The sequence below is a fragment of the Neopsephotus bourkii genome, unplaced genomic scaffold, assembly GCF_033783945.1.
Source record: "Neopsephotus bourkii isolate Nb327-2 ecotype Australia unplaced genomic scaffold, CSIRO-AGI_Nbou_v1 NB_838, whole genome shotgun sequence".
Lineage (NCBI taxonomy): Eukaryota > Metazoa > Chordata > Aves > Psittaciformes > Psittacidae > Neopsephotus > Neopsephotus bourkii.
The window spans coordinates 2,296,280-2,311,107 of NW_026901334.1; the positions used below are offsets into that span (position 1 = coordinate 2,296,280).

The 14,828-nt window shown below is 47.6% G+C and overlaps 2 protein-coding genes across 2 annotated transcripts; both read right to left on the minus strand.

Annotated features, from left to right (window-relative positions):
- Positions 1 to 126: 126 nt before the first annotated feature.
- On the minus strand, positions 127 to 5,804 carry LOC133213491 (mucin-16-like). The gene is made up of 13 exons (XM_061355718.1): positions 5,636 to 5,804; positions 4,817 to 4,947; positions 4,661 to 4,728; positions 4,155 to 4,327; positions 3,627 to 3,653; positions 2,758 to 2,897; positions 2,599 to 2,666; positions 1,958 to 2,130; positions 1,338 to 1,364; positions 936 to 1,081; positions 766 to 833; positions 411 to 583; positions 127 to 164 (listed from the first exon to the last, which is right to left on the minus strand). The coding sequence occupies exons 1-13, from the start codon at positions 5,802 to 5,804 to the stop codon at positions 127 to 129; spliced, it is 1,401 nt and encodes a 466-aa protein (XP_061211702.1).
- Positions 5,805 to 6,101: 297 nt separating this feature from the next.
- Positions 6,102 to 14,771, minus strand: MUC16 (mucin 16, cell surface associated). The gene is made up of 16 exons (XM_061355720.1): positions 14,603 to 14,771; positions 14,482 to 14,508; positions 14,092 to 14,234; positions 13,916 to 13,983; positions 13,324 to 13,511; positions 13,202 to 13,228; positions 12,815 to 12,957; positions 12,639 to 12,706; positions 10,760 to 10,932; positions 10,639 to 10,665; positions 10,249 to 10,391; positions 8,795 to 8,862; positions 6,916 to 7,088; positions 6,795 to 6,821; positions 6,405 to 6,547; positions 6,102 to 6,296 (listed from the first exon to the last, which is right to left on the minus strand). The coding sequence occupies exons 1-16, from the start codon at positions 14,769 to 14,771 to the stop codon at positions 6,102 to 6,104; spliced, it is 1,782 nt and encodes a 593-aa protein (XP_061211704.1).
- Positions 14,772 to 14,828: the final 57 nt, after the last annotated feature.

Sequence of the window (14,828 nt, forward strand, 5' to 3'; positions counted from 1 at the left end):
TTTAGAGCAGAAAAACATATGAACATGATAGCAAACTTTAGACACCCTGCAATCTTATAAGCATTGCCAAACTGAGGGAAACAAAATCAACTTATGCCTCTGAGTAGCTTTAACTTGTATCTGTTTTTAAATATACTTACACGAACTATGCAGCTCATTGTAATCTGAAAAAACAAACGGACAATTATTAGGTATATGCTCAAAGAATATCTCAGCAGGACTAAACAAATGGGGTTTTATCACAGAAGATCAGGAATGGTTACTAAATTCACGACTGTTTTAACTTAGTGATTCGGACAGGGTCTTTTTTTTTCCCTCTATCTGTTTTGAGAGGTGCATTTAACCTTCATTCTCATTTCAAAATACTCTGTGTCAACATATGGAATAGTGCCTTGAGGTGATCTCATTACCATCAATGTAGAGGCTCTGGCTGTTAAGGCTGTAGTGTCCCATCTTGGTGATGCCATTTGTCATATTGCTCAGCTCATGGTAAACTATCACTCTGTTGAACTTGGGATCTGAAGGCTCATCTCTGTAGCTGCAGGTGGCGTCTACTCCTGTGTCATACTTGCTCTTCTTTGACCTAGGAAATGAGGCATTTTTTTTTTAGGATATTTTAGCTATTATTGAGAAGCCCATTTTAACTTTCAGTATATGATCGAACACATATATAAAAAACCCACTTAGATCTGTTGAAAGCTGAGAAATGGAAAGCACCTTTTTAAGAAGCAGGTAATGCAGACTTTTCCCAGACGTGGTTCTTACCTAAATGCCGTTATTTTGCAGCCAATATAAGCAGGGCCAATGCTGCTTTTTTGGAGTAAAGAGTCAACCTAGAAAATGAATAATATTTAAGTAAAATGTCATGAAGAAGTAAGAGATTAGAGCTATTAAGAGAGCTGTGCCCAAGCAGGCCATCATTTTGCCAGACTTACGTAATAATACATGACTTTTTCTGTTGACTTGAATTTTTTAGAGTTTGGCATTGCCAGATCTGCAGTGAACTGGAGGTTGGTTATAGTGAAATTCAATGTGAAGTTCCTTATTGCTGGTGACAGAGGTGGTGTAGTTGAATCAACAGCTGTAACAAGCAAGGCAAATTATTGCTTGAAAACACAATTGATCACCATCATTGCTAGAGGAAACACTGTAAATAAAACTCAGATATTCTAGGGGACTACAGGGTCATAGCAGCTGCAGTTCCCTAATAGGCTCTCAAATTCTCTTAATGCTTTTATAAGTCTAGTAGTGCTCTTCATTAGTCCAACCTTCTTTTCCGGCTATTGCTAACTAGCAAAATCATCTTGCCCTTTCAATTGCTGTTTAAAGGTACTTACACAGTCCAGGCTGAAGTTCGTTATAACCTGTAGGGGAAAGAAAAGACACAGAGTTTGAGAAACTGGCTTACAGGTTGCAAGATCTGGCACACACCAGAATAGAGAACTTGAATTGTTTTTGTCTGAAGGATAGTGTGCAAACATTTACTAGGGAATACTGATGACTTTCTAGGTGTAAATGGACATTGATGCTGTTGCTTTTCTTAGCAGTGTACAGGATTTTCTCTTCCCTAGGGATGTTGAGAAGGAATTTACCTGTTCCTGAAATCCAATTTAACTTTTACATTGACAATTTAAGTATGACTTCGGTGTACTGGTGTCCAGTTCTAGTGTTGTTGTGCAGAGGAGCACATTTTATAGTGCACCCTGGGAGGTCAATCCTTAAGTTTTCTTGAGAGTGACCTGTGGTGTACTATGGTATATTGCATTTGGCTAAGCTGAAAAGAATAACAAAGTGCAAAGGCTTTGAGTGACAGTGGGTCCTCTGCTTTGGTTAACCCTTGTACTTGTTCTTTCTCCAGGTTTTATTGCTTCTGTAGTTATGTAGCATCTCCATTCCTCTTAATATCAAATCAGCAGTCAGAAGATGATTCCCTCCTGACATCAGCTCAGGCACTTACCACTAACATAAAAGCTTGGTGCATCCAGCCTGTATGGTCCTAGCTCAGTGCAGCTGGCTGTCATCTCGCTGAGCTCATGATAAACCTTGATTCGGTCAAATTCAGTAGTGGTAGCGTTGGCTCTGTATGTGCAGACTGCATCCATGGCAGTGCCTTCTCTGTTCTTCACGGACCTGAAAAATCACGTGTTTATGGGCCTGAATGATACTTCTGTGTATTTGATTGAGTTTGCTTTCACACTACTGTGGTATTGGAATACACCTTAAGATACTGTAAAACAGTGTTGTTAAATGAATGATCTCAAATTCTGGAAATTTAGTATTTTGCTGTTTTATACAGTTGTAATTCTAACTGAAATGTATTTAAAATTAGTCAGATTACCCTCTTTATAGAGTACAAAATTGATGTGAAATCAACGCAAGCATAATTAGAGAAGATTATATAATAACTACCCGATACAAGGGATCACAAATGAGGTGGAATTCTACTTGGTACTCATTAGAACTTAACAGTCTCTACTGGTCTAGAAGGAAACAAATCAGGAAGAAACTATATGTAAAGGAAGGATTTGTGCCTAAACCTATTGTCAGCTAAAACTTGATTTGCCCTTGTCTTCTATAAGAGTTCCAGGATGTGCCTACCTTAGTACAACCACTGTACAACCGGTATAGACAGGGCTAAGGCTGCTGTTCTTGAGCACACGGTCAAGCTACCAAAAAAGAAAAGCCAGTTGATAAGTCACAGTGAATAAATAATAAAAGCAAGAATGTAGCCACAGGAAGAACCTGATTGACACTCACCAAGTATGTCAGAGTTTTTTTGGCAGCAATGAATTTTTTGGAGTTTGGATTTCCTAATGCTGATGTGTAGAGGAGATTGGTCACAGTGAAGTTCACTGTGAAATGTCCCTCTCTTGCAAGAGGAGGAGCTGGAGATGCTGCTGCAAGAAAAGCACAAAATTTGTTGCAACAGGAAAAGAAATACTCAAGGACCTGCTAAAGCCAGGGATAAAGAAGCTCCTATCAGGTGGAATGAATGGGTACTATACTGAACAGCTCACTATGGAATGATGATGCCAGCAACAGCATAGAGCATGTGGCTGAGGAGCAGATGAGGGCTATCCAGCTCATCCACATTCCTACCGAAGACCAGTCTTAGATGAGCAGGCTGTAAACAGGTACCTGACCGCTACAGATGAGGAGCTGAGGTAATCTCCTTCTCCCCTTTTATCCTGGTGCATGCAAACCCTGATGTCCTTTAATCACACTGGAAAACGTCTAGCTTTTTCAACCTCAGATTCTTTTCACTTGCAGTGGTGCTATTGGAAAAGACTGAACTGCATGTCAACATCAATTACACTCCAGCCTTCCAAAAGTGCAATTCTGTGTTTCTGCAACCAGGTGTCCTCACACAGTTTCCCCCTATTAATTGTGGTCTAATTGAAATGCTTCATGAGACATGAATAGCAATGGTGCTTAGTAGTTAATTCCTCTCCTTGTTAGATGTTTGTGCTTTATTTTTACTTCTAGTTCCATTCAAAGGTCAAAAAGAGAAAATATCTGGATATCATGATTTAACGCCAGCTAGCAACCAAGTACCATGTTTTCATCTCTATCTTGTATATTGACACATAGCGTATTGTGGCTTTTTAATTACTCAAAGTACTTACAAGGCAAGAGATGGGCTTCATGGTAATCTGAAAGGAGAAAGGACAAAAGTAGTGAACTGAATTGGGTATCTGTATAAGGGAATGATGCCACAGGAGGACAGCAGATTTGCTGTTTCTGAGCAGTCACTGCAACTATTTATGGTAGTGCAGCGAGGTGCTATTGTGAAGAAAGCTCTTGTTGTAAATAGTGGAGAAAGGCTCCAAATTTATATTGAAATTAGTTGCCTTTACTTCTTTTAAGGTTTATGTGCTGCTTTGCATGTTTTGGAAATTTATCAGATATTAAAAAACCCAAAACAAACCTGCAACTGACAAAGCAACACCTCTGAAGGTAAATGTGCTTAGCGTGAGGAGAAGGTGCAAATGATGACACATTGTGAATTACATAGCACATAGGTTGAATCCAAGAATACGTGTTGCAAATGCTATTCCATCTGCACACTAGTCATTACTGTGCTTTAACTACAAGACAGTTATGGACTATTAGGCAAAGAATATCTCCACATTCAGATGGAAATCAGCATTTACCATTAATATACAGGCTTTCCTGGTCAAGGCTGTAGATTCCTAAGTTGGTGATGCCATTTGTCTTGCTGCTCACTTCATGGTAAACAGTCACTCGATCAAACTGGGAAGCAGCAGAATCTATTTTGTAGGCACACACAGCATCTACTCCGGTGCCTTCATTTTTTGGTGCAGGTCTAGGGAAAAAAGGATGGATACTGTTCTGTTCCAGAATTCAATAGTCATGATACATACAGGGTTTTTTAAATTATTATTTAATTCAACCATATTTCCAAGAAGAAGAGAAAATGCAATCTTTTCTCCCCATGAAAGCATACTTGATCTTTCAGATGCTGAAGATATGAATTTAAGTAAACTTAAGAAGACATGGTTGAAAAAAAAAGTAATGATTCCTTGGATTCCTTGAATCAAGTGATAAAAGATGTAGAAGTGAATTAAGGGATTAGGATCCATTTGTGTATTATAGTAGACAAGGAAAAATACATTTTCTAAATCTGAATTATGCTTACCTGAAAGCCATCATTCTGCAGCCTGTATACACAGAATGAATACTAGACTTCTGGAACAGCTGACTGAGCTGAAAAAGAATGAGATCAGAACTTAATCATATTTAGTTGAGCACAACATCACAAAGAAAAACATACATAGAAATATCTCACACTAACCAGAACAGTCAAGACTCTTGCTGTAGCATTAAACTTGGCAGAATATGGATTACTGAGACCACTGGAGTACTGGAGATTTGTTATGGTGAAATTCACTGTGAACTTCCCAGTTCCTGGAGATGCAGCTGTGGCTGGAAGCAAAATCCAGGGAAAAGTGCATAACAGAATGGAATATCTTCATGTTAACTTTATTCTACAGTCAAGGGGTAAAACAATCTTAAGACTTAACATAGATGTATTACATTATTTTGGGGAAAAAAACAAACAACCCACTACCACCGTTAGACAAGGTATGAGAGACGCTGATATTTACATGTGCTGCTACTAGTTTCTATACAAATTATAAACAATTTAATAGATTTACCTGGCAAAACAGGTCTTTCATTGTATTCTGAAAAGCAAAGATCAAAGATAAAAAAAATATAAGAGAGGAAAAATAAAACCCAAAAATTTTAATAAAAAAAAAAAAAGGAGAAAAAGTTAGTAATTAAAATAAGTGTAAAAAAATAAGTATAATCCAACAACATTAATGATCTTATTTTAACACAAAAAGGAATAAGGAAAAATGTGCCAGTATGAGGCATAACCTAAAAAGCTGTGAGAAAAAGAATTCAAGACCCTGTGGACACAAACCACAAAATCTTAAAAAAGAAGAGTTCCTTGATACTTGAATATATAAAGAAATTACCTCAAAACAGAAAAAAAAAACAGTATTAAGAAAACAAACACCCCCACCCCCAAACACAACAACAACAACAAAACAACAAAAAACCAACAAAACCATAAAAGAAAAATACAAAAAAGACAAAATAGGTTCACCATTGACATAGAGGCTGCCCTTGTCCAGGCTGTAGGGACCCAGCTGCGTGATGCCTTTGGTCGTGTTGCTCACTTGGTGGTAGAGGCCCACCCTGTCCAAGGTTGGGTCTGAGGGCTCCTTTCTGTACGTGCAGATGGCGTCCACTCTTGTGCCATCCCCTTGCGTCATGGGCCTGGAAAATACAGCACTGGCATGAGCACCCTCCTCAGTACTCTCTCACTGCAAGGCCAAGCCTTGGGGCTTCTGCATCCATCCTTGTTTGGGAATCAGATCTCTGCCTTCATAGACTATGTGTGCATGGTGGCCACCTACTGCTCTCTGCCTGGGCTAACTATTTGGGGCTGTTAAGGATGGAGATGGCCAAGAAGAGCTTTACACTTCTTGGGACAACGCTGGCCATCGCCAAGGTGAGAGGACCAAATGACAGGATATGACCTAAACTAGAAGAGCATCAGGGAATGAGCTCTAAAGCAGGAGAGCATCAGTGAGCACACCTGGACTCCTAAGTAGAGGCAGGAAGAGGGAAAGATACTGATGGGCCCCATCATCAGATCTTGGGACATGCAAAGGCACACTCAGCCACACTCCAAACCTGAAAGCTGTCTTTGCACATCCCAGGAACGCGGGGCCAATGCTGCTTCCCTGCAGGAGCCGGTTGAGCTGCCAAAAAGAGAGGTTTCGCAGTTGAGACAATGTAATTTCCTTACACTCTGTTCAAGTTTAGGGGGCTGCCTGGGGCACAGCCATTGCTGTGCATGCACCGCTTACCAAGGTGGTCATGACTCTCCTTGTAGTGTTGAACTTTGCTGATCCCGGAGTGGCTAGGTCAGAATTGTAGGGGAGATTGGTGATGGTGAAGTTGATGGTGAAATGGTCGAGGGCTGCAGGTGTCGTTGGTGCATGGTTGGGAGCTGCAAGAAGCACAGGCAGAGAGTGACAAGGTGCAAGATCAAGGATGTCAAAGCTCTGCCTAGGAAATGCAGAGGTCTCCTGCCCAGCACCCCTCCCTCCTGGCCCTGGTCTTGATGGGGATTTGTCGAGCTCCCTGCTTCTCCCAGAGATCACAAGCCCGGCCCTGTATTGGCCTTTCCCTAGGAGAAGAGCCCTTTGAAGCACTTGGTGCATTCTGAGCCCAGCCCGCTCCAGCAAGGCACTCACCAGGCAGGACTGGCTGTTCATTGTAACCTGGAAAAAAGAGAGAGAGATTGAGAGAGGGTCAGTGCCTGCAGCCTGGTTATGGTACGGGCTGGGGATGGCTGCAGAGAGGAGCATAGGTCACCGTTGACGTAGAGGCTGTCCTTGTCCAGGCTGTAGGGACCCAGCTGCGTGATGCCTTTCGTCTTGTTGCTCACTTGGTGGTAGAGGCCCACCCTGTCCAAGGTCGGGTCCGAGGGCTCCTTTCTGTATGTGCAGACGGCGTCCACTCTTGTGCCATCCCCTTGCGTCATGGGCCTGGAAAATACAGCACTGACGTGAGCACCCTCCTCAGTACTCTCTCACTGCAAGGCCAAGTCTTGGGGCTTCCGTATCCATCCTTGTTTGGGAATCAGATCTCTGCCTTCATAAACTATGTGTGCATGGTGACCACGTACTGCTCTCTGCCTGTGTTAACTGTTTGGGGCTGTTAAGGATGGAGATGGCCAAGAAGAGCTTTACACTTCTTGGGACAACACTGTCACTGGCCAAGGTGAGAGGACCAAATGACAGGATATGACCTAAACCAGAAGAGCATCAGGGAATGTGCTCTAAAGCAGGAGAGCATCAGGGAGCACACCTGGACTCCTAAGTAGAGGCAGGAAGAGGGAAAGATACTGATGGGCCCCATCATCAGATCTTGGGACATGCAAAGGCACACTCAGCCACACTCCAAACCTGAAAGCTGTCTTTGCACATCCCAGGAACGCGGGGCCAATGCTGCTTCCCTGCAGGAGCCGGTTGAGCTGCCAAAAAGAGAGGTTTCGCAGTTGAGACAATGTAATTTCCTTACACTCTGTTCAAGTTTAGGGGGCTCTTAGAGGCACAGCCATTGCTGTGCATGCACCGCTTACCAAGGTGGTCATGACTCTCCTTGTAGTGTTGAACTTTGCTGATCCCGGAGTGGCTAGGTCAGAATTGTAGGGGAGATTGGTGATGGTGAAGTTGATGGTGAAATGGTCGAGGGCTGCAGGTGTCGTTGGTGCATGGCTGGGAGCTGCAAGAAGCACAGGCAGAGAGTGACAATGTGCAAGAGCAAGGATGTCAAAGCTCTGCCTGGGAAAGGCAGAGGTCTCCTGCCCAGCACCCCTCCCTCCTGGCCCTGGTCTTGATGGGGATTTGCCTGGCTCCCTGCTTCCCCCAGAGATCACAAGCCCTGCCATATATTGGCCTTTCCCTAGCAGAAGAGCCCTTTGAAGCACTTGGTGCCTTCTGAGAGCAGCATCCTCCAGCAAGGCACTCACCAGGCAGGACTGGCTGTTCATTGTAACCTGGAGAAACAGAAAGAGATTGAGAGAGGGTCAGTGGCTGGAGCCTGGTTATGGTACGGGCCAGGGATGGCTTCAGAGAGGAGCATAGGTCACCGTTAACGTAGAGGCTGTCCTTGTCCAGGCTGTAGGGACCCAGCTGCTTGATGCCTCTGGTCTTGTTGCTCACTTGGTGGTAGAGGCCCACCCTGTCCAAGGTCGGATCTGAGGGCTCCTTTCTGTACGTGCAGACGGCGTCCACTCTTGTGTCATTCACTTGTACCGTAGGCCTGGAAAACACAGCACTGACATGAAGACCCTCCTCTGCACTTTGTCACCCAATATCTGCCAGAACTTGGGCCTTGCACAGCCATCTTTGCTTGGGAATTCTATCTCTACTTTCATAAGCTATGTGTTCATGGTGGCCAGGTACTGCTCCCAACCTGTACTAATGCCCAGAAGCTGTTGAGGAATCACAACGCCAGGTAGCGCATTGGTTCACCCTATTGCTTTACTCTTAGTGCCGTGAGGCAAGAAGGCAAGGTGCAATGGTACAGCTTAAGACAGGATGGAATCAGAGAGTGGGACCTAAACCGGGAGAGTGTTTGTAAGAAGAATCCTCCCAGTCAGTTCAGCCAGAAACAGAGCATGAGCTTGATGGGCCCCATCACCTGACTTGGTGGGACAGGCAAAAGGACACCGAGTCATGTTCCAAACCTGAAAGCTTTCGTTTCACATCCAAGGAAAGCGGGGCCAATGCTGGTTCCCTGCAGAAGCTGGTCAAGCTGCCGAGAAGAGAGGTTTCACAGTTAAGACAATGCCAACTCCTTACAATCCCTTCAAGTTTATGGGGCTGCCAGGGGCACTGCCATTGCTGTGCATGCGACACTCACCAAGTTGTTCATGACTCTCCTTGTAGTGTTGAACTTTGCTGATCCCGGAGTGGCTAGGTCAGAATTGTAGGGGAGATTGGTGATGGTGAAGTTGATGGTGAAATGGTCGAGGGCTGCAGGTGTCGTTGGTGCATGGCTGGGAGCTGCAAGAAGCACAGCAGGGAGTGACAAGGTGCAAGAACAAGGATGTCAAAGCTCTCTGTGGCAAATGCAGAGGTCTCTGCCCATCCCCCCTCCTTCCCAGCCCTGGTCTTGATGGGGATCTGTCAGGCTCCCTGCTTCTCTCAGTCATCACAAGCCCTGCCCTACATTGGCCTCTAGCCTTTGAAGCCCCTCATGGTGCACTTGGTGCATTCTGAGCCCAGCCCGCTCCAGCAAGGCACTCACCAGGCAGGACTGGCTGTTCATTGTAACCTGGAAAAAAGGAGAGAGAGATTGAGAGAGGGTCAGTGCCTGCAGCCTGGTTATGGTACGGGCCAGGGATGGCTTCAGAGAGGAGCATAGGTCACCGTTGACGTAGAGGCTGTCCTTGTCCAGGCTGTAGGGACCCAGCTGCGTGATGCCTTTGGTCTTGTTGCTCACTTGGTGGTAGAGGCCCACCCTGTCCAAGGTCGGGTCCGAGGGCTCCTTTCTGTATGTGCAGACGGCGTCCACTCTTGTGCCATCCCCTTGCGTCATGGGCCTGGAAAATACAGCACTGACGTGAGCACCCTCCTCAGTACTCTCTCACTGCAAGGCCAAGTCTTGGGGCTTCCGTATCCATCCTTGTTTGGGAATCAGATCTCTGCCTTCATAAACTATGTGTGCATGGTGGCCACATACTGCTCTCTGCCTGTGTTAACTATCTGGGGCTGTTAAGGATGGAGATGGCCAAGAAGAGCTTTACACTTCTTGGGACAACGCTGGCCATCGCCAAGGTGAGAGGACCAAATGACAGGATATGACCTAAACTAGAAGAGCATCAGGGAATGCGCTCTAAAGCAGGAGAGCATCAGGGAGCACACCTGGACTCCTAAGTAGAGGCAGGAAGAGGGAAAGATACTGATGGGCCCCATCATCAGATCTTGGGACATGCAAAGGCACACTCAGCCACACTCCAAACCTGAAAGCTGTCTTTGCACATCCCAGGAACGCGGGGCCAATGCTGCTTCCCTGCAGGAGCCGGTTGAGCTGCCAAAAAGAGAGGTTTCGCAGTTGAGACAATGTAATTTCCTTACACTCTGTTCAAGTTTAGGGGGCTGCCTGGGGCACAGCCATTGCTGTGCATGCACCGCTTACCAAGGTGGTCATGACTCTCCTTGTAGTGTTGAACTTTGCTGATCCCGGAGTGGCTAGGTCAGAATTGTAGGGGAGATTGGTGATGGTGAAGTTGATGGTGAAATGGTCGAGGGCTGCAGGTGTCGTTGGTGCATGGGTGGGAGCTGCAAGAAGCACAGGCAGAGAGTGACAAGGTGCAAGATCAAGGATGTCAAAGCTCTGCCTGGGAAATGCAGAGGTCTCCTGCCCAGCACCCCTCCCTCCTGGCCCTGGTCTTGATGGGGATTTGTCGAGCTCCCTGCTTCTCCCAGAGATCACAAGCCCTGCCCTGTATTGGCCTTTCCCTAGGAGAAGAGCCCTTTGAAGCACTTGGTGCATTCTGAGCCCAGCCCGCTCCAGCAAGGCACTCACCAGGCAGGACTGGCTGTTCATTGTAACCTGGAAAAAAGAGAGAGAGATTGAGAGAGGGTCAGTGCCTGCAGCCTGGTTATGGTACGGGCTGGGGATGGCTGCAGAGAGGAGCATAGGTCACCGTTGACGTAGAGGCTGTCCTTGTCCAGGCTGTAGGGACCCAGCTGCGTGATGCCTTTCGTCTTGTTGCTCACTTGGTGGTAGAGGCCCACCCTGTCCAAGGTCGGGTCCGAGGGCTCCTTTCTGTATGTGCAGACGGCGTCCACTCTTGTGCCATCCCCTTGCGTCATGGGCCTGGAAAATACAGCACTGACGTGAGCACCCTCCTCAGTACTCTCTCACTGCAAGGCCAAGTCTTGGGGCTTCCGTATCCATCCTTGTTTGGGAATCAGATCTCTGCCTTCATAAACTATGTGTGCATGGTGACCACATACTGCTCTCTGCCTGTGTTAAATCTTTGGGGCTGTTAAGGATGGAGATGGCCAAGAAGAGCTTTACACTTCTTGGGACAACACTGTCACTGGCCAAGGTGAGAGGACCAAATGACAGGATATGACCTAAACCAGAAGAGCATCAGGGAATGTGCTCTAAAGCAGGAGAGCATCAGGGAGCACACCTGGACTCCTAAGTAGAGGCAGGAAGAGGGAAAGATACTGATGGGCCCCATCATCAGTTCTTGGGACATGCAAAGGCACACTCAGCCACACTCCAAACCTGAAAGCTGTCTTTGCACATCCCAGGAACGCGGGGCCAATGCTGCTTCCCTGCAGGAGCCGGTTGAGCTGCCAAAAAGAGAGGTTTCGCAGTTGAGACAATGTAATTTCCTTACACTCTGTTCAAGTTTAGGGGGCTGCCTGGGGCACAGCCATTGCTGTGCATGCACCGCTTACCAAGGTGGTCATGACTCTCCTTGTAGTGTTGAACTTTGCTGATCCCGGAGTGGCTAGGTCAGAATTGTAGGGGAGATTGGTGATGGTGAAGTTGATGGTGAAATGGTCGAGGGCTGCAGGTGTCGTTGGTGCATGGGTGGGAGCTGCAAGAAGCACAGGCAGAGAGTGACAAGGTGCAAGATCAAGGATGTCAAAGCTCTGCCTGGGAAATGCAGAGGTCTCCTGCCCAGCACCCCTCCCTCCTGGCCCTGGTCTTGATGGGGATTTGTCGAGCTCCCTGCTTCTCCCAGAGATCACAAGCCCTGTCCTGTATTGGCCTTTCCCTAGGAGAAGAGCCCTTTGAAGCACTTGGTGCCTTCTGAGAGCAGCATCCTCCAGCAAGGCACTCACCAGGCAGGACTGGCTGTTCATTGTAACCTGGAAAAAAGGAGAGAGAGATTGAAAGAGGGTCAGTGGCTGGAGCCTGGTTATGGTACGGGCTGGGGATGGCTTCAGAGAGGAGCATAGGTCACCGTTAACGTAGAGGCTGTCCTTGTCCAGGCTGTAGGGACCCAGCTGCTTGATGCCTCTGGTCTTGTTGCTCACTTGGTGGTAGAGGCCCACCCTGTCCAAGGTCGGATCTGAGGGCTCCTTTCTGTACGTGCAGACGGCGTCCACTCTTGTGTCATTCACTTGTACCGTAGGCCTGGAAAACACAGCACTGACATGAACCCCCTCCTCTGCACTTTGTCACCCAATATCTGCCAGAACTTGGGCCTTGCACAGCCATCTTTGCTTGGGAATTCTATCTCTACTTTCATAAGCTATGTGTTCATGGTGGCCAGGTACTGCTCCCAACCTGTACTAATGCCCAGAAGCTGTTGAGGAATCACAACGCCAGGTAGCGCATTGGTTCACCCTGTTGCTTTACTCTTAGTGCCGTGAGGCAAGAAGGCAAGGTGCAATGGTACAGCTTAAGACAGGATGGAATCAGAGAGTGGGACCTAAACCGGGAGAGTGTTTGTAAGAAGAATCCTCCCAGTCAGTTCAGCCAGAAACAGAGCATGAGCTTGATGGGCCCCATCACCTGATTGTGGGACAGGCAAAAGGACACCGAGTCATGTTCCAAACCTGAAAGCTTTCGTTTCACATCCAAGGAAAGCGGGGCCAATGCTGGTTCCCTGCAGAAGCTGGTCAAGCTGCCGAGAAGAGAGGTTTCACAGTTAAGACAATGCCAACTCCTTACAATCCCTTCAAGTTTATGGGGCTGCCAGGGGCACTGCCATTGCTGTGCATGCGACACTCACCAAGTTGTTCATGACTCTCCTTGTAGTGTTGAACTTTGCTGATCCCGGAGTGGCTAGGTCAGAATTGTAGGGGAGATTGGTGATGGTGAAGTTGATGGTGAAATGGTCGAGGGCTGCAGGTGTCGTTGGTGCATGGCTGGGAGCTGCAAGAAGCACAGCAGGGAGTGACAAGGTGCAAGAACAAGGATGTCAAAGCTCTCTGTGGCAAATGCAGAGGTCTCTGCCCATCCCCCCTCCTTCCCAGCCCTGGTCTTGATGGGGATCTGTCAGGCTCCCTGCTTCTCTCAGTCATCACAAGCCCTGCCCTACATTGGCCTCTAGCCTTTGAAGCCCCTCATGGTGCACTTGGTGCATTCTGAGCCCAGCCCGCTCCAGCAAGGCACTCACCAGGCAGGACTGGCTGTTCATTGTAACCTGGAAAAAAGGAGAGAGAGATTGAGAGAGGGTCAGTGCCTGCAGCCTGGTTATGGTACGGGCCAGGGATGGCTTCAGAGAGGAGCATAGGTCACCGTTGACGTAGAGGCTGTCCTTGTCCAGGCTGTAGGGACCCAGCTGCGTGATGCCTTTGGTCTTGTTGCTCACTTGGTGGTAGAGGCCCACCCTGTCCAAGGTCGGGTCCGAGGGCTCCTTTCTGTATGTGCAGACGGCGTCCACTCTTGTGCCATCCCCTTGTTTCATGGGCCTGGAAGATACAGCACTGACGTGAGCACCCTCCTCAGTACTCTCTCACTGCAAGGCCAAGTCTTGGGGCTTCCGTATCCATCCTTGTTTGGGAATCAGATCTCTGCCTTCATAAACTATGTGTGCATGGTGGCCACATACTGCTCTCTGCCTGTGTTAACTATCTGGGGCTGTTAAGGATGGAGATGGCCAAGAAGAGCTTTACACTTCTTGGGACAACACTGTCACTGGCCAAGGTGAGAGGACCAAATGACAGGATATGACCTAAACTAGAAGAGCATCAGGGAATGCGCTCTAAAGCAGGAGAGCATCAGGAGCACACCTGGACTCCTAAGTAGAGGCAGGAAGAGGGAAAGATACTGATGGGCCCCATCATCAGATCTTGGGACATGCAAAGGCACACTCAGCCACACTCCAAACCTGAAAGCTGTCTTTGCACATCCCAGGAACGCGGGGCCAATGCTGCTTCCCTGCAGGAGCCGGTTGAGCTGCCAAAAAGAGAGGTTTCGCAGTTGAGACAATGTAATTTCCTTACACTCTGTTCAAGTTTAGGGGGCTGCCTGGGGCACAGCCATTGCTGTGCATGCACCGCTTACCAAGGTGGTCATGACTCTCCTTGTAGTGTTGAACTTTGCTGATCCCGGAGTGGCTAGGTCAGAATTGTAGGGGAGATTGGTGATGGTGAAGTTGATGGTGAAATGGTCGAGGGCTGCAGGTGTCGTTGGTGCATGGGTGGGAGCTGCAAGAAGCACAGGCAGAGAGTGACAAGGTGCAAGATCAAGGATGTCAAAGCTCTGCCTGGGAAATGCAGAGGTCTCCTGCCCAGCACCCCTCCCTCCTGGCCCTGGTCTTGATGGGGATTTGCCTGGCTCCCTGCTTCTCCCAGAGATCACAAGCCCTGCCCTGTATTGGCCTTTCCCTAGCAGAAGAGCCCTTTCAAGCACTTGGTGCATTCTGAGCCCAGCCCACTCCAGCAAGGCACTCACCAGGCAGGACTGGCTGTTCATTGTAACCTGGAAAAAAGAGAGAGAGATTGAGAGAGGGTCAGTGCCTGCAGCCTGGTTATGGTACGGGCTGGGGATGGCTTCAGAGAGGAGCATAGGTCACCGTTGACGTAGAGACTGTCCTTGTCCAGGCTGTAGGGACCCAGCTGCATGATGCCTTTGGTCTTGTTGCTCACTTGGTGGTAGAGGCTCACCCTGTCCAAGGTCGGGTCTGAGGGCTCCTTTCTGTATGTGCAGACGGCGTCCACTCTTGTGCCATCCCCTTGCGTCATGGGCCTGGAAAATACAGCACTGACGTGAGCACCCTCCTCAGTACTCTCTCACTGCAA

Bases quoted from the DNA above. Each gene is read 5' to 3' on its own strand.
- LOC133213491 (XM_061355718.1), bottom strand. From the start codon at position 5,804: ATGACGCAAGGGGATGGCACAAGAGTGGACGCCATCTGCACGTACAGA. The intron at 3,654-4,154 runs GTAAATGCTGAT...TTCTCCTTTCAG, and splicing joins GGAAAGCCTGTATATTAATG to ATTACCATGAAGCCCATCTC. The intron at 1,365-1,957 runs GTAAGTGCCTGA...TTTCCCCTACAG, and splicing joins ACCAAGCTTTTATGTTAGTG to GTTATAACGAACTTCAGCCT.
- MUC16 (XM_061355720.1), bottom strand. From the start codon at position 14,771: ATGACGCAAGGGGATGGCACAAGAGTGGACGCCGTCTGCACATACAGA. The intron at 13,229-13,323 runs GTGACCTATGCT...CCTTTTTTCCAG, and splicing joins GGACAGCCTCTACGTCAACG to GTTACAATGAACAGCCAGTC. The intron at 12,958-13,201 runs GTGAGTGCCTTG...TGCTTCTTGCAG, and splicing joins TGAACAGCCAGTCCTGCCTG to CTCCCAGCCATGCACCAACG.